We start from the raw sequence: 20,035 nt of genomic DNA, 5'->3' as shown, positions 1-20,035 counted from the left end.
CCCGCTCTGTTGGGCAGAGGCTGCCCGGGGCAGGCAGCGGGGAGAGGGACAGGCAGGGATGACTGCTGCACAGAGAGTTGGTGTGGCAACTACACCGACACCCTCTGCTTCACACACACACACAACACACCCCCTCTGACTCGTCCACACAAACACACCGTCTGATACGTGCGCCCGTACTCTGACCCGCCTGCATAGTCCTGCGTGTGCACCGATCACACTCCCAGGTACGCACACCCCAGACGCTCTCCCATATGCACACTAGTGTGCACCAATCCCTCCCACACACTCGCTTCACAATATCCACAGTGATTTATTACACTGCTCATCTAGAGAACTTTCCACCTGCAGATTTCAACACACCCTAAAATCTGCCAGGAATTTAGCCTCACACCTCCCGTGCAGGGTGGCCTTACATTATCACCCTCCTTAAACAGACAGGGAAACCGAGTCACATCATGTGACTTGTGGTGGAGAGGGGAGTAGCATCAGCCTCAATAAATCACCCCTTTATATTGACTGCAGCTAAGACTCAGCTCTTCGATGGCATGAGAGACCCCGGTGCTAGGCTGTGTTTGTACCCTGGTTCCACACAATCTTTTGGATTCTTTTAAGGGGTGCAGAATAGCAACTTTATGTCTCTCCAGCTCTTTTCATCCTGCACGTTAGGAGTATTTCGCCCGCCAGAGCTGGTCCTCCGTCAGGCCCGGTGACACCGTCCCCGACCTGGGTGGTGCCAGGGAGAGGGAGCCGTGACTAACCCCATTCGCACCGGGGCCCCCCCACTCCCAGGGCAGATCGCCCCCAACTCATTGCTCCCTTGTGTGCCTTACCGGGAGCCTCAGCAGCCAGGAGAGAGCTGGCGGCTTCAGCTAGCAGCCCTGGCCGGGCCGGACATCTCCATGGAGCGAAAGCCCTACCGTGGCCTCCTTGATGGGCGTCTCTGCTCTGGGTGCCTGGCTCCCCCCCCACCACAGGTTCCGTCTTCCCTTGGGGAGAAGGCTGGTGCCCTGTGGCTTCCTCCAGCACCTTCCCTCCCCAGGGTACCAGCTCCCCTGGCCGTCACAGCTACCGCTGGGCTTCCTCCCAGCCCTCTGCCATGGCAAACGTCCCTCTGTCCTTAAACCCCCCCAAAGCCACCCCTGCCCCTTCATGCCACTGCCCTCTGGCTCCAAGCCCCGCCCACATACAGGGTCCTGGCAGCAGAAGACCCCCCTCCTCTCCTGCCAGCTACTGCCCAACCCTGCAGAGGGGTCCCCCGCCTCGTTGCCCCCTTCCCAGGCGGGCGCCAGGACAGCTTGCTTGAGCCACTGGCATGGACCAGCTCCCGGCCCCCCTGCATTCAAGGCGTCACCCCCAACCCCACCACTAGAGGTCACTGTGGCATAGTGGCCGGATTGCAGAGCCTCCCTCAGATAATGCCCCCCCCGCCAGCCCCACCGCTCCCCAACCACTGGAGGGGAAACTCAGACCAGACTTTACAGCCAACCTGTAATTCTCAACCACCCTCCGGGCGTCTTCCAGCATCTTCCCAGACAGCAGGAGGTTGCGGGGGTCGGTCACCATGAAGAAGTGCTTGGCTCGCCCCTGGAAAGTGCTCTGGTCCCATCGCGGCTCCCGGATGTTGATATGCAAGGGCAGTTCCTCCGACATCCTCTGGGGGGAGACGGCGAGCGGGGAGGTTATGGGCTTGGGAGCAAGGATGCAGCGCACCCAGCACGGGGGCGGCCCTCCCTCAATCAGACACCCCCCCAACACACACGCGGCTGGAGGGGCGGTGGGTTCCCAGCTCTATTAGGGGAGGGGTTGGAACGTGGCAGCTGGGGGTCAGCACTCACCAGTAGGGGGCAGGATTCCTGTTCCTCTGCTCTGGCCCCACGGGGTCCTTCCTCCACTCCAGGGGCAATTCGTTCCCTTGTGTCCTGAGCAGGGGGGCCCAGAAGAGATTGTTCAATAGCTCGGCTGCATTGTCCCAGCACAGGGCACTGTCTCCTTCCTACTGGGCCTGACCTCGCTGAGGATGTCATGGGATCCCTCCCTCAGCCGAGAGGCCCTGGGGCTCTGCAATCAAAGAGCTCTGCCTCCCCGCCCCTGCTCGGCAGGCTCACACAGCGAAAACCTCCAGGAGGCAACTAGATCCACCCAGTGAAAGGGAAAGCTCAAACCACGTGCAAACGGACCGTCCCCTTGCCCTGCCCTTGGCGCTGACGCCCAGAGCTGGGGACGCAGGATGCCTGGGTTCTATTCCCAGCACTGCCCCCGAGTCGTCATGTGCCCATGGGCAAATCCATTCACCTCCCTGTGCCTTGGTTCCTCCCCCTAGGAAACGGGGGTAACACTCCCCTACCTTACAGGGACGAAATTCAACACTGCCTGGATTCAACAAGCTGAAGGTGCAGCAGACGAGCAAAGGGCTAATAAGGGGAGCAGACTCTTCGGACAGGGTCCGGAGCCTGGGGGAAGGGAGACCAGGATGCTTGATTCCCCCCACTCCCCCTTCAGGAGGGAGCAGCCAGTAGGACCCACACTGGGCAGCACTCGGTCCCCCTCTAGTGCGGGCTGGGCTCCTGCAAGAGGGAGTCTGACCCCCACACTGGCAGCTATGGGGAGCAGGTGAGCCCAATTAACTGGTTCTGTGGCACCTGGGGGGGATGCAGGTAATTAAGGATTAGACCCAGCTGGGGAGAACCAGGCTGGGTGGCCCTATGAAGAAGGACTGCAGGGTCGCTAGGGATGAGTCACAGGAGAGTTGCTGTCAGGAGCTCAGCTCTGGGGACTGGGCTGGCGGAAGAAGAGCAGCTGGCGTGTTGGGGTGCCAGGCAGCTGATAGAGACGCTAAGGAACCACCAAGAGCAGGAGTCTTCAGCTGCTGGCTGGTGAGAAGCTGCCTAGGAAGCCAGCACTACAGGGTGAGCCTACGCCATGAGGGGGCCATACGAGGGGGGAAACTGAGGATGAATCACCCAACTGCACCGCAAGGGGGCACACAGAGGTTGCTACAGCCTTGGATACCAGAGCGTGCTTGGCCTTAAGAGCCAGAGGGCGCAGGTTCAACCCCGGCAGCTGCTGACCCACCTAGGGGCGTGGGGTGACACCAGGATGTGCTGGCAAGGAGGGCGGTGCGGGGGCTGGGAGGGAGGGGTCCCTGGTGCAGAGAGACCCTTAAAGGTTCGGCTTGCTTCTCTGAGCATATCCAGTCGGGGGGTGTGGGGGGAGGGGTCTTCTCCCAGCCAAGCCCCCGGTTGGGGTGACTGACATAAGCAGGTGAGCATGAGCTCAGGGTGTGGACTAGCCGTGGGGCCAGAGCAGAGAAACAGGAATCCTTCCCCCTACTGGTGAGTGCTGACCCCAGCTGCCACGTTCCAACCCCAACTTCCTCCAAAGTTACTCGCAGGCATTGGCTGAGGCCCCATCTCCAACAAGCGAGAAAAGGCAGAGCCCAGCAGAGGTACGTCTCCAAAGAACTGGGCCCATCTCTGACCTCAGACACCCCAGTGTCAATCCAGAGTGACTCCTCTTCAGTCAGTGGTGTGCCAGGGCGTATCCCTGGTGTGAGCAAGAGTCATGCCCTGGCGCCCGCCCGCTCTTTCCGTTCCTCTTTTGCCATTTGACTCCCAGCGAAAGTCTGTGCATTTCCCCCTAGCAACCAGAAAAACTACAGGCCTCCAGCTCCCTGCATCTCTGAAATGTCAGCCCTCCCTGGCAGCTCGCCCAGGATTTATTTCCAATATTTATAATGCTGTCCAGCAGGAATAATCCCTGCGCAGGAGGAGGGGATGGCCGGTTGTCCTGAAGCGAATTGGATGCCAGGGCCTGCCCGCAGCTGAGCTGCTAAAGCCCTTCTCCCCGGCTTGTTTTGTTCTGTTGTTTTTAATTCTCGTGTTTCCCCCAAAGCAGGCGAGTGCCGTGCAGAGAAGTGACTGTTTCACCCCGAGCCGGTGGCCAAAGGGCATGAGGCTGCCCCAAACACCGAGCGCCGGGGAGCAAGGGACTGCAAGGTATGAAATCGGGACCCAGAGCCCATTTCAAGGGGCGAGCAAACCTACCAAGGGAGGTGCTGCGTCTGCTAACTCCATCCCAAAGGGCACTCCCCCCATTCGCCAGGATGCCCTGGACTTCGGACTAGATCCTGATCTCACTGATATCAGCTAACGCCGGAGTAGGTCTGGTAAAGTCACTTTGCCCTCTGTGTGAGCCAAGTCAGACGCTGGTCCATTGCCCGTACCTCCTGTGGGCGCAGGAGGGCACCAGGGCAGCCTGCCCACCCCCTGGCAAAACCTGGCTTCCTGAGAGTAGAAACAGGCCTGAGCCAACAGCCTGACCGCCAGACAGGAGGAGGGTTTGAACTCCATGCCCTACTCTGCAAGTAGCCCCTATTTCTACAGCCCCCCAACAGGCTTGTTCCCTACACTACATACCCCTAGGGCCTTGTCCCAGCTGAGTTTGAAATGACCCAAGGGGGCTCCACCACTCCCCAGAGGAGACTGTTTCCGCAGGGGAGGGGGTGGAGAGACCAACAGAGGCTGCGGCAGATGGCAGGAGATGCAGAGGAGAAGGCTCCTGTGCCCAGGGAGTGGAGTGAGACAAGGACGAGGGGCAGGCCAGGGCTGAGGCTGGACTCCCAGCGTCTCCTCTCTGCCCACCTCCAGGGGACTGACCGCTGCTCTTAGCATCATCTGCCTGGGAGCTGCTGGGGGGGCCTCTGGGAGAGGCAGCAGGGGGAGGGAAAGCGGGGGAAGAGGTTGGCATGCTAAGATGCACCAAGCCCTCAGCACCAAGGACCACAGTTCCTCCAGGCAGGTTTCCCAAACCTAGGAGGATGCTGGGCGGGTGATTCTGGCCTAGCCCTGGCAGCCAGCGCTTAACGCTAGCCCCTCGGCCAATGCCCTTGCCACCAGCCCCGCTCTGCTGCTCGCCCCTGGCCTGCGTTGTGCCAGGCGCTTGCGGTGAAATCCCACTGGGTCACGGCTCCCTAACCCGGGCTGGTTAGGTTAGGTTAGGGCTCCTTAACTGGCCCGCTCCAGCTAACCCGGGCTGGCTGACAGGGGAGCGAACCCCCGGCCCAGCGGGGCTCTGCACTGAACCCACTGGCATTCTGCGGCCTCCCCGCAAAGCCCGGCAGGTTTGACTGGGGAGGGGCCCAAACCAGCCCCCACCCCCCACTTCAGCGGCCGGTGCCCCTGGGGCCCTGCCTAAGTCCCGGAGCCCAGCCCTGCGCTGCCCACGGTGCAAACCCAGCCCCAGAGCCTGGCGCTAAACCTCGGGGAGGGAGTGGGGGGCACAAAGCCAGGCAGACGGAAGAAGGCTGGGCTGGCCGGCTGCGGCCACGGCGGGGGGCAGGGAAGGGAGAAGCGACACCCCCTCCCGCCAGCAGCGCCCGTGGGTGGGGTGGGCTGGGGAGCGGAGGGGGGGCGCTCCGGGCACGCGTGGGCGCTCGCTGGGCACCAATGGATCCCGGGCGCCCGCACGGCTGGAGGGCGCCTGCTCCCCGCGCCCAGGCAGCCGCACGCCCGCCCGCCCTCCCCGGGGCGCGGGGCTGGCTCCCGGGACGGCCCCGACTCACCGGCTCGCCCCGCAGCTCGCTGACAGCGCCGGCTCCCGCCCAGTGCGCAGCGGCGCCGCGGCCAGGCACCGCGCAGGCCGGAGGGCGGGGAGCGCCGCTGGAAGGGGCCGGGCACTGGCGGGGCGGAGCTCGGCGGCGCTCCGGGCGCCCGGGCCGTGCCCAGCCGGGTGGGGGCCGCATGTCCCGGGGGGGGCAGCACGGCCCGCAGCGGGGCCAGGATCGGGCCCGCCGTGATCCGTGCAGCGGATCTGGTGTCCTCGCCCGGGCTCCCTTCCCCCGCGCTGGGGCAGTTTGGCACCAAGGGGGCATTTGCCCCGGCCCCCCCAGGAGAGGGCTGGCAGCGCGGCCGCCATTCCCCGGGCCGGGGCCGCCCCAGGGGGCTGCCAGGTGCAGCTGGCGCTGCCTAGGAGCTCCACTGACAGGCTGAATGGGGGGTGCCAAATCTGTGCCCCACTGGCCATCCTTGGGGCTAGTACCAGCCGCCTCGGGGCACCCTGCAGCAGCAGCCGTGTTGGCAGGTGCCTGGCACCGCGCCACGGCTGGGCAGGCTGCGATTGCCGATCTCAGAGGTTGTCTGACCCCAGACAGGCCCCTCCGTGCCCGTCCTGCCCTTGGCATCCCAGCCCTTCGCCCACTACCAGGAGGAAAGCCGTGAACACAAAAAAGACCCTGCAACATGTGGCTGCGTTTACCTGGGTGCATGCAGGCACCACCACCCTCTGCTGGATGAAATCCAAACTGGCGCTGTGTGGCCTACGCCCTGTACTGCTCAGGGGTACTGAGGATTCCCCTTTAGCTGAAAGGATGTGACCCTGTGGTTTCAGAACAGCAGAGTCCACCTTCTCTCCTTGCAGTCACCCCTGGATTTGCCCCGCTGGGGTGACAGGCGCTGGGCTGGGGGCAATTCCCTAGTGATCAGAGAAACAATCTGATCTTTTTTTTTTCTGTACCTAGAGAGATTTAAATAACATTTCCCTGCTTCTCCCCACCCCCAAATCAAGCGATTTCTGATTTCTCCTTCCCCCTGCCCTTGGATTTTCGGCACCGGCTCTCCTCGATGGCCTTTGGCAGCAGGGAGCTGGTGCTGCAATCGTTCCAGAAACACTCCAGTTATTAAACTCCAATCTGCCATGAAAGGGCGAGCGGCCAGGGAGGGGCAGCTCCCCTCTCTGTGTGCAGCGGGGAGGGGGCTGCCTGTGGCAACTCCCCCCCTGCTCCGATCACTCTAGTGGGAGGTGCCAGGCTGGCAGAGGAACGACCCACCCCCTGGAATATTAAGGCGTCCCCTGGGCAGAGTGCCCCACACAGCCAGCGAGGACAGAGGGTAGCATGAGACACGCTCCTGAGTCTCCAGCGTGACCGGCAGCAGCGTGTAAGTGTGGGGCAGATGCAAGGACCCGTCCCAAGGGTGTCTATGGCCATCTCTCCCCAGGGCTGGACGTCTCAGGTGGGACGCCAGCATGGTCCATTCCAGGCAGGTTTGTGTGGATGGAGAGGTTGGAGGCGTCTGTCTGTCTGTCTGTCGTGGCACCAGAGAGCCTAGTGAAGCTGGGAGGGGAAGCCTATCCGGAGCGACCAGCCCCTCCCCCCGGGAGCAGGATGGGGCCCTGCAGCCGTCACTCTCGGAGTTTGGCCCAGCCCCAGTTAAAGGTCCTAGCCTGTTGATTCCCAACCTTCACCAAACCAGCATCCCACACGCCCACACCTGTCCAGGCAGAAAGACTAGGATGGACATGGCCCCTGGACCTGGGCACGGCCCCTGGACCTGGACAAAGCCCTGTGAATGCTGGGCATGACCCCCTGGACCTGGGCATGGCCCCTGGCCCCGGGCACTGCCCCCTGGACCTGGACACAGGCCTGTGAATGCCGGGTATGACCCCCTGGACCTGGGCATGGCTCCTGACCCGGGCACAGCCCCGTGGATGCCGGGCATGATCCCCTGGACCCAGGCACAGCCCAAGGGAGTCTAGGAGACGGTCCCACTGGCTGTGTGGAGAGTCCAGAGCTCGGCGTCTGCCTCCAGCAGCCCCCCCATCTTGCTGTTGCTCTGAGTCACACCTGGGAGTGTCCGTGTGTCCGTCTCTGGGCTGGGGGCGTGCGTGGAAAGAGCAGGCGGGGCAGTGCTCACATGCCCCCCGTGGCTGGGTGGGGAAGGGCGGTGGGCTGGAGGCCTCCTTCTCCATGCCCAGGGCAGAGGCTTCTCCATGGGGGCACCTGAGCAGCCTCGGCCCTGGGCTGCTCCCAGCTCGGCTCGGCCCAGCAAAAGCCACTTGTGGAATGGCCATTCCCAGCCGCCCAGAGACCCCCCGCGAGCCAGGAGTGACTTCAATCCCCTCCTTCTGCTGGCTCCTGGGGGCCGGATCCTGCCTCACCCAGCACCGTGCACCGACGTTTATGCCCAGGGAAAGGGCTGGCACTGTGAGGATGAGGATGAAAGCTGGAGGGGGTGAGTAAGAGTGAGATGGGCTGATGGGTGTGTGGGGACACGTGGGGGTGCAAGGGGAGGTGAATGCTTGTGAGGGGAGCAGTGTAACCCCCCTTTAAGTCTCCCTTCTGGGGGTAACCCGTGGGGTATCTCCCCCTTCCCCTGTCCCACCTCTGCCCTGGGCCCCATCCCGCCCCCTCCCTGACGGTTCCCTGTCCCCTCCCCTCACAGCCATGATCCCTGGGGCGATGAGCAACGTGCTGCAGCGGTGCCCCCCTTTGGGCTCCCCTCACCCCCCCGAGGGGCAGGGCCAGGGAGCCCCAGACTCCCCCGCTGACCCAGAGGGCGCAGGCTGGCAGGACTTGGCCAATGCCCGGGCGGGCTCACTGCTGTCCCTGCTCTACCTCGTGCTGCTGACCTTCCTGGGCAGCGCCGTCCTGCTGGCCGAGATTCACCAGCGCAGCCCCCAGAGCCGCAACGTCCACGGCTTCCTGGCCACGCTCATGCTCACGTCCTGTGCATGGATGCTGTGGTTCGGCTGGCACTCCTCCCAGAACAAGCACCGGAAGCTGCACCAGGACCACCATGCCGGGGCCAGCTGGCTGAAAGGTACCGTCTGCTCCCCGGGAACCCCGCTGGCCCCGCGGCAGCCTCCGCCCAGCACCGGGGTTCGGTGGCTTGCCTCCGGGTTGGGGGGCGTGTGCTGCTGGGGCGAAAACAATCACGGGGATCAGCCCATTGCCCCACAGCAGCTCCGCTGGTGCCCCTCAATCCCGACCCACCCCCCTGCTAGCCCAGCCCCAGGGCTCAAACCAGGAACAAGAACACAATGAGAGAGAGCGGGCGCGAGGCTCCAGGAGAGAGCGCAGTGGGGGCGTCTCTGCTGTCAGATGTCGCGTCTGCGTGGCAGCTAGCCATAAGTGCTGCAGACAGAAAGCAAAACCACTGCAGTCCCCCGGCTACGGAGGCCCCAGCCTCTCCCGTCCACTGGCCCCACAGCACCCAGCCTGGCCCTTGCCACGAGGCTCACGGGATGGCTGCCCTGTGGCTGGCCGGGCTGCGGTGATGGTGTTCTCTTGCCCCGGCAGGCGGGCTCTCGCTCTTTGCCCTGGCCACGCTGGTGCTGGACTGCCTGTCCTTGGGGTATTACTACGAGCTGCAGGACTGCACCTCCGTCCTCATCACCGCCTTCCCTGTCGTGCAAGCCGTGTTCACCATCATCCAGGTGAGGGGCCTCGTGTGCTCAGAGCACTAGCAGCCAGGAGGGAGGAGTGAGACTGCCAGGAGCGACCCACCCGGGTGACACTAGCCCCACAGCGCGGGCCACATGAGCTCAAGGAGTGACTCCACTAGTGGGTAGCTGTAGTAGGCTGTTACCCTAGTGTAGGCTGTTCGTACACGAGGGCTCCTCTGTATTGTGTACTCGTCCAGCCTTGGTGTCCCCAGGGCCGTGTGGGACAGGCTGGGTGGAGAAGGAGGGAAAGCACGAAGCAAGAAAGAACCAACATCAGGTCTGGAGGGAGCACTGCCTCCCAAGATGGCCACTGCAGTTAAAGGTGCAGCATGCCTTGTGGAAGGGGCTTTCAGCCACTCCTGGGCAGCAGCTAGTCCTTTCCCGTTGCTCTTTGACCCTGTCTTCTGCCTTCGCTCCCCGCCCTCGGCACAGGTGTCCCTGCTGTCCTTCCACGCCAAGGTCTGCATCCAGGAGCAGCAGCATCTCAACAGGTATCCGGGCTCCCGGCTTGTGCGCCGGGATGGGGGCGAGGGCTGGTTGTTTCGGGGGCAGCCCCTTGGGGCCAGGCCGGGCTGTGAGCTCCCCCTGCCCTCTCCCCTGTCCCAGGTTTGGCCTGATGCACACGCTGGCCACCAATGTGCTCATGTGGATGAGCGTGGTGCTGGACGAGTCCATGAAGCAGCTGCAGGAGATCTACGACGCCCACGAGACGGAGAGCCCCTGGCCCGGGCATGGTGAGGGCCCCCAGGGCGGGGGGCTGGACCCGTGGCGGGGGGGGTCAACGCCCCTTTCCCCCACATAGACCACCACAGCGTGTGCCACACGGTCCCGGGCAGACGGAGATTCACTGGGGCCAGCCGAGCCAAGGGGCCCTGGGATGGGGTTTATACACCCACCCGGACCAGTGATGAGATGGGGCTGGGGGGCCGCTAAGGAGCCAGACCCTTCAGCAGCCCCCACGGACAGCCTTATCCTCCACCCCCGTGTACTGCCACGTCCCCCACCCCTAGGAAGAGCCCCCCACGGACAGCCTTGCCCTCCAATCCCTATGCACAGCCCTTCCCCCATCCAGTCCGTCTCCCTCCCATGCTGAGTGACCCCCCCACTTCACCCGCTGCAGGGAATTCGCCCACCAACAGCTGCTCGTGTGCCACCAGCCTGTGCCACATCTTTTCCGAGGGCGCCGCCTACCTGCACCCCTTCAACATCGAGTTCAGCCTCTTCTCTTCCACCATGCTCTACGTGGTGTGGAAGAACACGGGGCAGGCGGCCTGTCGCCGGCAGCCCCAGCCATGCCCCCGGGGCCGCTTCCACCTCAGCGGGGCCTTCGTGGGGCTGGTGCTGGGGGCGCTGGCCATCTCGGCCACCTTCGGGGTGATGATCTCCTTCGGAGTGCTGGCCAAGGCCCCTGAGACGGTCCCTGAGGCCCTGCGGACCTACTACATCTTCAACTCAGTGCTGCTCTCTGCCATGTTCCTGGCCTCACTGGTCGGCATCGCTGCCTACCGGCTCCAGCGAGACCCGGCCTCCACCGACTGCTCCAAGAGTGTGGTGCGGAGCCTGGATGTCACCCTCTTGCTGGGCAGCTCCTGCGGGCCCCTGATGGTCTCCGTCTTCTCCCTGGTGGCCATCTTCTTCCTGCACATCAACGGGAGCCTCCACTTCCTAGACCTCTGCTTCTCCCTCTGCAAGACCATCCAAGTGCTGGGCCAGAACCTCTTCATCACCGAAGCCCTTTACTCCAGGCCCGCCCACCGGTCTGATGCCCCCGACAGCCCCCCAGGCAACGAATGGGTCTTCTCCATCTCCGGAGGCCACGCCGAAGAGCCGGTCCAGCAGGACGTGGCTGCCCGCCATGAGAGTAACTGCACCATCTGCCCGGCCAGCCGCCACACACCAGCCAGGATGGTGGCCCAGCTGGAGGAGCAGGTGCCGGGGTGCTGGCTGGCCTGCAGCAGCAGTAATGACTCCCTTGCCAAAATCCCCTCCGGGGGCCAGCGGTCTTGGCCCAGAGGGGAGCCGAAACGCGTCAGCATCCGGAGGAAGATCCTGCAGAACATTTCCATCCTCCTCATCTTCTACAACATCTCGGTGAGCTGGCTCATGGCGCCTGATTGTCCAGCCCTGGGGCTCTAGCTTCCCACGGGGAGCTCTGGAGGCTGACAGCCGGACCCCCGTCTGGTGTCAATTACCGTCCCTCCACCGAGCCATCACCAGCTGAGGATCTGAGCTCAGGTCCTCTATCTATCCTCTGAGTAGGTGCTGTGCAGTCAGCTCCAGAGCAAGCTTTGTCCGTACAGCCCTGCTGGGGGGACCCTGGCCAGGGACGAGATGGGGACTCAGTCTCACAACCCCATTCAGCCCTTTTGAGGCTGCCAGCAAGGGGACAGTAGGAGACAGAAGGGTTGTCGGTGGTGTGAATATTCGTCCACTAGAAACTACACTGAGAACCACCAGTTTGTTCCGTGGCGGTCCCCAAAGAGAGGAATGCTGCCCTTGGCCACAGGGTGGGGGGTGTCAGGGTCATACAGGTCAGAAATCAGTGACACCTAGTCTAGTTATTGTCTGGGTGAGTTGTTTCTGTGCAGAATGTACCCGGAGCCGGCTTTGCTGGACAGGGAGATCACAGATAGAGGTGGGCAAATATGGTTTTTTGGTTCTCTGACGATCCTGAAAAATCAAGGGGGGAAAAATCATTTTAGGTTGACCAAAACTGATCTTTTTCAGACTTTCCAGTGAATCGAAAAGTCGAAACCCGTTTCTTGTTTGACCCGAAACCAAAAACCCTCGTTTCCATTTTGAGCGTTTTCAAAGGGGTTTTCCAGTTGGTTTCACCAAATCGCAGGGAACGGCACCACAAAAAGGCCTTTGGCATCGAAACGTTGAGGTGTTTCTTTTCGAAAATGTCAGAGTGGAACATTTGGATTCTTTTCAAGGTTTTTTCCCAACTGAAACACTTTGCCTTGTTTGCAAAAGCTTTCGATCGACCCAAATCTGCGGGTTTTTTGCTGAAAAAGTTTCAGTTTAAAAATGTTGCCCCGCTCTTGTCACGGGGGCCCAGACCCACAAATAGATCTGAGCCAAATGGCCTGCGTAGTGCTCCCCCTGCCCGCAGACCCCCACCTGTCTCTCCTGGGGTCCACAGCTTTGCACTCCGTCCCTAAAGTCAGCCCCGGGGATTTTCACTAGAGGCAGCTGGGATTTGTTTGTCTAACTTTGGAGGATGCGGGGTAAGGGACAAAAAAAGAGTTTTTCGTCCAGCAGTGAACTTTTCATTTTGGTCAAAATTTTCTGGAGTTTGAGCAAAAAGTTTCAGGTTCAGGTTTTCATCAAAAAAATCCAAAAGAATTGATGGCGGGGGGAGATCTTAATAATTGACCTGTTTGCCTGGCTGTGCAAGCTGTTCTCCTGGGCCCACATGGCTCCCAGGCCACCAGCCCTCCTTTGACACAAAGGAGCCTCCGGAAAGGTTTGACTTCCCATCTAGAGACAGCTTTAACACAGACACTCTCCTCACCCATCAGAGGCCCCTTTAACTCCGACAGGGGAAGCGGTAGACGTGGTTTATCTTGACTTTAGTAAAGTTTCTGATACTGTCTCCCGTGACCTCATAAACAAAGTAGGGAAATGCAACCTAGACGGAGCTGCTATAAGGTGGCTGCAGAACTGGTTGGAAAACCGTTCCCAGAGAGTAGTTATCAGTGATTCACAGTCATACTGGAAGGGCATAACGAGTGGGGTCCCGCAGGGATCAGTTCTGGGTCTGGTTCTGTTCAATATCTTCATCAATGATTTAGATACTGGCATAGAGAGTGCACTTATAAAGTTTGCAGCCAATACCAAGCTGAGAGCGGTTGCAAGTGCTTTGGAGAAGAGGATTAAAATTCAAAATGATCTGGACAAACTGGAGAAATGGTCTGAAGTAAATAGGATGAAATTCAATCAGGACAAATGCAAAGTACTCCACTTAGGAAGGAACAATCAGTTGCACACATACAAAATGGGAAATGACTGCCTAGGAAAGAGTGCTGCGGAAAGGGATCTGGGGGCCAGATCCTCAGCTGGTGTGAACCCATGGACGCCTATGGCGCTGAGCTGATTTGCACCGGCTGAGGATCTGGCCCTGGGACATTGAAAGTGAATGGACTTTAACCTCCAAAACTGCTTCCCACCATTTCGGCGGTTTGAGGTGCTGCAGGTCTCCTAGTCAGTTTCTCTCAGGCGAGGTCGTTGTGTTTGGGTTGCCGGTGGGGCTGGAAGATCAGCTTTCCTCTCCCTGCACTGCCCGTGCCTTGTAAGGGCCCCTAGGCCTGTGCAGAGAACAGATATTCACAGGACCTTCCCCACACAGTGTGTCCAGCGAACAAGCCTCTGTGTGGGGGAGGGTTTAGGGGATGGTGTGAGACCTTTGTCTGCTAGGGTGAAGAGCCTGGTACCAAATCTGTATTCCCCATGTTGGTGCTTAGAGGCTGTGATCAGTCACCCCTTCCCCTGCTCTGTGTTCAGCTGAATAGAAGGGCGAATGAGACGGGTTGTCAGCAAACGGTGCTGCGGAGAGATCCCCGTATGGGAAGCCACGGGGCCTTCCTGTGTGCCCAGCCAGACCCATGGGCACTGCTCCAACACAAATCTGTCATTATAATCACTGGGCAGAGCCCGGGGGCCCCCTGTCACATAATGCGGCCTATGGCATAGCTCTGTCAATGCTGGTCTAGTCCGTCCTCTGACCCCATGCAGGATTGTTCCTGGCAGGCTCCCCCGGCAGGGGCCCCCCTCACCAGCACCCTCACTACGAAGCTGGGACCCCCCCCCCACACACACACCCCATGGATTCTGGCAGGCCCCAGTCAAGCCCTGTCCCCACATTGCTGTCAGTGCATGGTGTGAGGATATGCACTAAGCACCATCCACTCTGCGCTGGTCCTGCCGGCAGGGGGTGACATTCATGCAGTGCTCAGGGTGGGAGAGTCAATGCCCCAGCCGAGGGCCTTTCATTGCTGGGCGGAACGCAGTGCCCGTTACTGCTGGGCTGGTGCTCGGTGGCTGCTGATGTGCAATGAGTCGGTGGTTCTCAGCCCCATTCCCAATGGATGGACACACCCAGGAGGAATGCACGAGGCCTGGCCCTGCCTTGGTGACAGGTTCAATGGGGAGAGGGGCAGACCGGGAGCGAATGGGTTCACTAGGCGTCAGTCCCTGCACATCTGAGTCCATCCGGTAGGTGGCAGTGATGGACAGAGGGTCCAGCACGGCCCATGCCCCTTTGCGGCTGACGCCTGACCCCTTTGCTTTGCTAGGTGTGGATCCTCTATGCCTACGGGACGCGGCCGCACCTGGTGAGCCAGATCGAGCAGGCCTTCTATGGCTTCACCCTCTGGGTCATCATCGTCAAGATCTCCCTGCCACTGGGCATCTTCTACCGCATGCATTCGGTGGCCAGCCTCTTCGAGGTGTACTGCAAAACCTGCTGACCACCGCCGGGGGCGGACCCCGCTCTGTTGGGCAGAGGCTGCCCGGGGCAGGCAGCGGGGAGAGGGACAGGCAGGGATGACTGCTGCACAGAGAGTTGGTGTGGCAACTACACCGACACCCTCTGCTTCACACACACACACAACACACCCCCTCTGACTCGTCCACACAAACACACCGTCTGATACGTGCGCCCGTACTCTGACCCGCCTGCATAGTCCTGCGTGTGCACCGATCACACTCCCAGGTACGCACACCCCAGACGCTCTCCCATATGCACACTAGTGTGCACCAATCCCTCCCACACACTCGCTTCACAATATCCACAGTGATTTATTACACTGCTCATCTAGAGAACTTTCCACCTGCAGATTTCAACACACCCTAAAATCTGCCAGGAATTTAGCCTCACACCTCCCGTGCAGGGTGGCCTTACATTATCACCCTCCTTAAACAGACAGGGAAACCGAGTCACATCATGTGACTTGTGGTGGAGAGGGGAGTAGCATCAGCCTCAATAAATCACCCCTTTATATTGACTGCAGCTAAGACTCAGCTCTTCGATGGCATGAGAGACCCCGGTGCTAGGCTGTGTTTGTACCCTGGTTCCACACAATCTTTTGGATTCTTTTAAGGGGTGCAGAATAGCAACTTTATGTCTCTCCAGCTCTTTTCATCCTGCACGTTAGGAGTTGCACTAGACGGAAACCTGAAGGAGCTGGCCTGATTAATCTCACAGGGGAAATGCAGCTGCCTCTGGGGTGGAACACAGCAGCCACTTCTCTACTGGCAGCTCCAAGCAACAGGCTTTAGGAGATGAAGAACAGGCCAGATTAATCCCTGATCTAACTCCCCGGAGGTTAATAATTTAGACTGGTGCCCCTACTTCCTTTTTAATCAATATTCGTAGCGAGCATCATTCAGAGGAAAATACAGAAAAGTATCCCCTGGGAGGGGTCTTAAGGGAAATGTTATGATTTTATTTGACTGACTTTGTTATAGTTCAACTGTTAGACCAAGGCACCAGAGCCCTGGGGGGAAATCTGTCTTTTCTAATAGCAAACTCCACTGACTATGATATTAAAGTCTATTTTAAAAGAACCACCCGCTTGTGACTGTTACAGAAACACAACAAGTAGAAGCACGTTCAGGCTGTCTTGAGAGCTGATGGCTCAGGAACAGGCCCTTTGTCCAGGCCTCATTTTCATACTTTTGGAAACACCGGTTTTGTTTGCATTGCTGTTTTATAATAGCCCTGAGGAACGTTGTCCCTGGCACCGTGCTGCTGGTGAGGGCCAGGCTGGCAAGACGGCTTTGTTATTGTAGGGTTGCTGACCATTTTCTAGTTAAGAAGGGGGGAAAGGGCAACGCCCCGACATTGTGAGGAAAACTCGTCCTTGTAATTCTGGGAACTTGGCAAACCGGTGGAAGCAGCAAAGGGACAAATATGGCAAAGGTTGGCCCCTGCGTCCTGCCTTGCCCCGTTTCGTTCCATTGGCATCGAAAGCGGAATTACGAGATGCAAGGCTGCTCGGTTCAGAGACAGCAACATGGCCTTAACATCAAACTGGTTCCATTCAAGCCTTTCTCACGGTACTGTGTCAGGGAACTAGCCCAGGGATTCCTGGGCTCTTGGAAGGAAATTGCTGCCCCGTCTCTATTGTACTGTAAGAAGTCCGTGATCGTGAAGGATTTTAGGGTTGTCACTCACATATGTGTTAGAGCAGTGGCTCTGAGCCAGGGGTACGCAGAGATCAACTCATCATGGCGTTTACCTAGTTTTACAACAGGCTGCAGAAAAAACACCAGCAAAGTCAGTACAAACTAAAATTTCATCCAGACAATGACTTGTTTATACTGCTCTATATACTCTACACTGAAATGTACATACGATATTTATATTCCAATTCATTTATTTTATAATTATATGGTAACAATGAGAAAGTCCGCCATTGGTCAGGAATCGTGTGCTGGGACACTTTTGTATTTTTATGTCTGATTTTGAAAGCAAGTCGTTTTTAAGTGAGGTGAAACTTGGGGGTAGGTAAGACAAATCAGACTCCTGGAAGGGGTACAGTAGACTGGAAAAAGTGAGAGCCACTGTTCTAGAGAAATGATGATTTGATATTATTGATGTGTATTTGATGGAAGGAAAGATAGTCTTATGATTAAAGCACAGGCCTGGAGATCTGGATATAATTCCTGCTTCTGACCTGACGTATTACTTCAGGTGGGCCTCATAACTTCTTGGTGCCTCAGTTTCCCCCTCTGTATAAAGGGGGTAATGCTACTTCCCTACCTCCCAGGGGAGTTGTGAAGGTAAAATCCATTCATGACTATGAGGTGCTCAGTCACTATGGTGACTGGGGCCATATAGATAGGACACATTTTTGATAGAAAATAAAATTTTAGGTTCAAGTTTTCAGTGGATCATTATAAATAAGGGGGAGGAAAAAACTTACGAGAAACACTTAGATTAGTAAAGTGGGTTCTCAGTCTTCATGCTTCATGGTACACACCAGCTGTGGTCAGGAAGAAATTGCCCCATGGGATGATATTATTTAGACAGGTGCATTACTTTTATGCTTTTCTGAAAAGCACCAGTCAGAGACAGAGTCCCAAACTCACTGACCTGAGTACGGCAAGCCCTGTGACAAAGTCCTTGAGGCTATAACAACAGACAGCCATGACTCCGGCTCAGCCCCGCATCCTGAAGGGCATTCACTTTGCTTGTATGTGAATTAAGTTTCCATCTGATTCCTTTGCTCCTTGGCAGAGTTTGGTGCAAAAGGAGCCAATTCTGCCAGCCTGGATAGGGAGTGCTCTGCTACTCCTGAATCAGTGGGGCTACGTGACGAGCCAGGCGCCTCTCCATAGGGGTTGGGGGGGAGGTTGCAGATGGCTTTGCTCCAGGCAGACCTTTCACCCTTCATCCGCCACCCGGCAGCTCCTCTCCCCAGGGTATCCAATACCTGGCAGGTGCGTATCACCTGAAACCGGCCTGGTATCAAATTCACCTCCTGGTGACAGTCACAGCCATCCCAGTAGCAAGGGAACCGCAGCAACCGATGGGCGGACACCGCTTCCCCGGGCAAGAGGAGTGTCGAGGCCTTGGGCTGGGAGGTGAGGGGGCTCAGGACACTGGGGGGTGGCCTTGGCACCTTGGGGCAGGGGTGGAATACGCTCAGTTCTCTGCATGGGAGGGACCCAGCACCAGCTTTCTCCCTTACGCTGTTTCTTTGAGAGAGGGGGTAGAACCAAACCACTGAGTTCAAACAGTCTCCTCTTGACTGCACTGGACCATGGCCTCGGGCAGGCAGGCAGGGGACTGGCTGGGACAGAGTCCTTGGTCCAATTCTGAGCTCCTTCCACTAGGACCTCAGGATTTAGCCCAATCATAATAATTAGGAACAATAGGAGTGGGAGCCAGGACTCCTGGGCTCTGGAGTGGGGGCTGGTGAATTAGAGCCAGGGCAAGCTAGGAGTCAGGACTCCTGTGTTCTCTTCCCCAGCTCTGGAAGGGGAGTGGTGTCCAGTGGTTGGAAGAGGGGGAACTGGGAACCAGGACCCGTGGGTTTTGTCCCCAACTCTGCCACTGAGGTGCTCGGTGATTTTGGGCGAGTCACCTGCCCAGTTCAGCAAGGCACTTGGGCACATGTGCCCCTTTGAACACACAAGCAAAGTCAGCAGGATGGGCTTAAAGTGCCACACGTGTTTCAGGGCCGTGCCATGCTGCCTCAGTTTCCCTACTTATCCAACGGGGCTCACAACCCCATGCGCCCTCTGGAAAGCGGGTTGCGATCTTGTAGGAGCGCCCGGCCTTATTATTAAGAACGGCCGGATCTGATTTATATGGCCGAGCTCGCCAAGGTGTGCCAGGCGCCCTGCCACAAAATACAGCCAAATTCTACCATCCTGGGGACAGCGGAGGGAGGAGCGGGACGGGGCTTCCCGACGGGTGGCTGGGCGGGGATCGGGGCAGCTCTGTGCCACGGGGGCACCCCAGCCCCAGGTGAGCGGTGGAGTGTGAGTGTCCCTGCCAGGTGGGCGTCAGCGGGCCCCTGGGCAGAGCCGCCCTTGCTGCGCTGCCCGGCACCAGGGAGGGGCACCGGGCCCGGAGCAGCAGGGACCCAGCTCACCTGGCCGGCCGGCCGCCGTGCAGAGACACCAGGCAGGAGCTGGCATGGACTGACTGCCAGGCTGGGGGGCCCTGGGCCCCGGCTGGGCCGGCCTATCGGTGGGGCTGAGTGGGAGGGGGCGGTGGAGCCTCAGCCGGGTGGCTCTGCCCGGTGAGGTGGCTGGCAGCCTGCAGAGCAACACGGAGACAGGTGAGGGGGGGCGGGGCAGGCTGGGGCGGGCAGCCCCTTCCCCCCCCCCCCCCGGTCAGACCCCCCATCAGCCCCTTCAGCCCTTTACCTGGGCCCCAGCAGCTGCTGCCCTCTCTGGCGCAAGGGGAGCGGGGAGGGACCCAGCCGGGGCTCACCTGCAGACACCTGGGTGGGTGGGCGCGCGGGGAGCGTGGGGTCCAAGCCCTCCCCCCCCCCGGGATCGCGGGGGCTGGGTCTGTCCAAGGTGCAGAGGCCCCCCCACCCACCCCCGATCCACGGCGGGCACAGCGGGGCGCCGGGTGGAGGAAAGTTGCGCACCTGGAGGGTGCGGGGGGAGCGTCCTGCCCCGGCCCACGCGTGTTTCCCCGGCTCCGTCCCTTCCCCCACGCCCGGTGCCCCCCGGGAAGGGACCGTATCACTCATTCATCAGGCCAGGCCGCTCGGCGCGCAGCGGGGCCGGGGCCAGCCCCCCTGCCCTGAGCCGGCTTCCAGCTGGCCCCGCCTCGCTCCCCTACCTCCGGGGAGCGGGGCCAGGAGCCCCGGGCACGGAAAGTGTGCCGGGTTGCTTGTAAACTAGGAGACAGCCGGACCCCGATCTCCCCCCGGCGCAGGGGCGAACCTAGAGTAGCTCCAGGAAAACCAACGGGATTGTTGCTGGACTGTGATCTCCCTGATCCCGGTGTAAACCCAGAGGGATTCCCTTTAAATCAGCCAGGTTGGGGCCAGAAGCTGATCTCACACCGTCAAGTGTAAATCCGGATGAACTCCGGTGTAGTGCATGGGGCTAGGGCCAGATTCTGATCTCCTCTGTGCCGGTGTAAATCTGGAGTAACTCCCCTGATGTAAACAGAGGTGTTTCCAATGTGCACCGAGGGCCAAATCTGGCCTATCGCCCCTTCTGGTCTAACTGTCCCTCGATTACCGGACTGCCAGTGTTGTTCCGGGGGAAAAGAGCCTAGTACATGGGCTCTGGCTCGCCCCTAGACAGGGGCTTGATACAGGAATCAGCGGGTGAG

The 20,035-nt window shown here is 59.7% G+C and overlaps 2 protein-coding genes across 2 annotated transcripts; one reads left to right on the top strand and one right to left on the bottom strand.

The window, feature by feature from the left end:
• Positions 1-665: 665 nt before the first annotated feature.
• LOC144268231 (sideroflexin-3-like) lies at positions 666-4,175 on the bottom strand. The gene is made up of 3 exons (XM_077822882.1): positions 4,047-4,175; positions 1,490-1,656; positions 666-726 (listed from the first exon to the last, which is right to left on the bottom strand). The coding sequence occupies exons 1-3, from the start codon at positions 4,095-4,097 to the stop codon at positions 666-668; spliced, it is 279 nt and encodes a 92-aa protein (XP_077679008.1). The 5' UTR covers positions 4,098-4,175.
• A 4,046-nt stretch (positions 4,176-8,221) lies between these two features.
• LOC144267738 (proton channel OTOP2-like) lies at positions 8,222-14,693 on the top strand. The gene is made up of 6 exons (XM_077821977.1): positions 8,222-8,597; positions 9,077-9,213; positions 9,655-9,713; positions 9,829-9,956; positions 10,343-11,313; positions 14,520-14,693. The coding sequence occupies exons 1-6, from the start codon at positions 8,222-8,224 to the stop codon at positions 14,691-14,693; spliced, it is 1,845 nt and encodes a 614-aa protein (XP_077678103.1).
• Positions 14,694-20,035: the final 5,342 nt, after the last annotated feature.

This window comes from Eretmochelys imbricata, chromosome 7 (assembly GCF_965152235.1).
Source record: "Eretmochelys imbricata isolate rEreImb1 chromosome 7, rEreImb1.hap1, whole genome shotgun sequence".
In the NCBI taxonomy this organism is placed as follows: domain Eukaryota; kingdom Metazoa; phylum Chordata; order Testudines; family Cheloniidae; genus Eretmochelys; species Eretmochelys imbricata.
This window is presented reverse-complemented; position numbering and strand designations above follow the sequence as displayed.

Excerpts from the sequence above, each read along its gene's own strand:
- LOC144268231 (XM_077822882.1), bottom strand. The coding sequence starts at position 4,097 with ATGGGGGGAGTGCCCTTTGGGATGGAGTTAGCAGACGCAGCACCTCCC. Across the intron at positions 1,657-4,046 it reads CAGACGCAGCACCTCCCTTG|AGGATGTCGGAGGAACTGCC; the intron begins GTAGGTTTGCTC and ends GTCTCCCCCCAG. Across the intron at positions 727-1,489 it reads AGGGTGGTTGAGAATTACAG|GTCGGGGACGGTGTCACCGG; the intron begins GTTGGCTGTAAA and ends GGCACCACCCAG.
- LOC144267738 (XM_077821977.1), top strand. The coding sequence starts at position 8,222 with ATGATCCCTGGGGCGATGAGCAACGTGCTGCAGCGGTGCCCCCCTTTG. Across the intron at positions 8,598-9,076 it reads CGGGGCCAGCTGGCTGAAAG|GCGGGCTCTCGCTCTTTGCC; the intron begins GTACCGTCTGCT and ends TTGCCCCGGCAG. Across the intron at positions 11,314-14,519 it reads TCATCTTCTACAACATCTCG|GTGTGGATCCTCTATGCCTA; the intron begins GTGAGCTGGCTC and ends TTGCTTTGCTAG.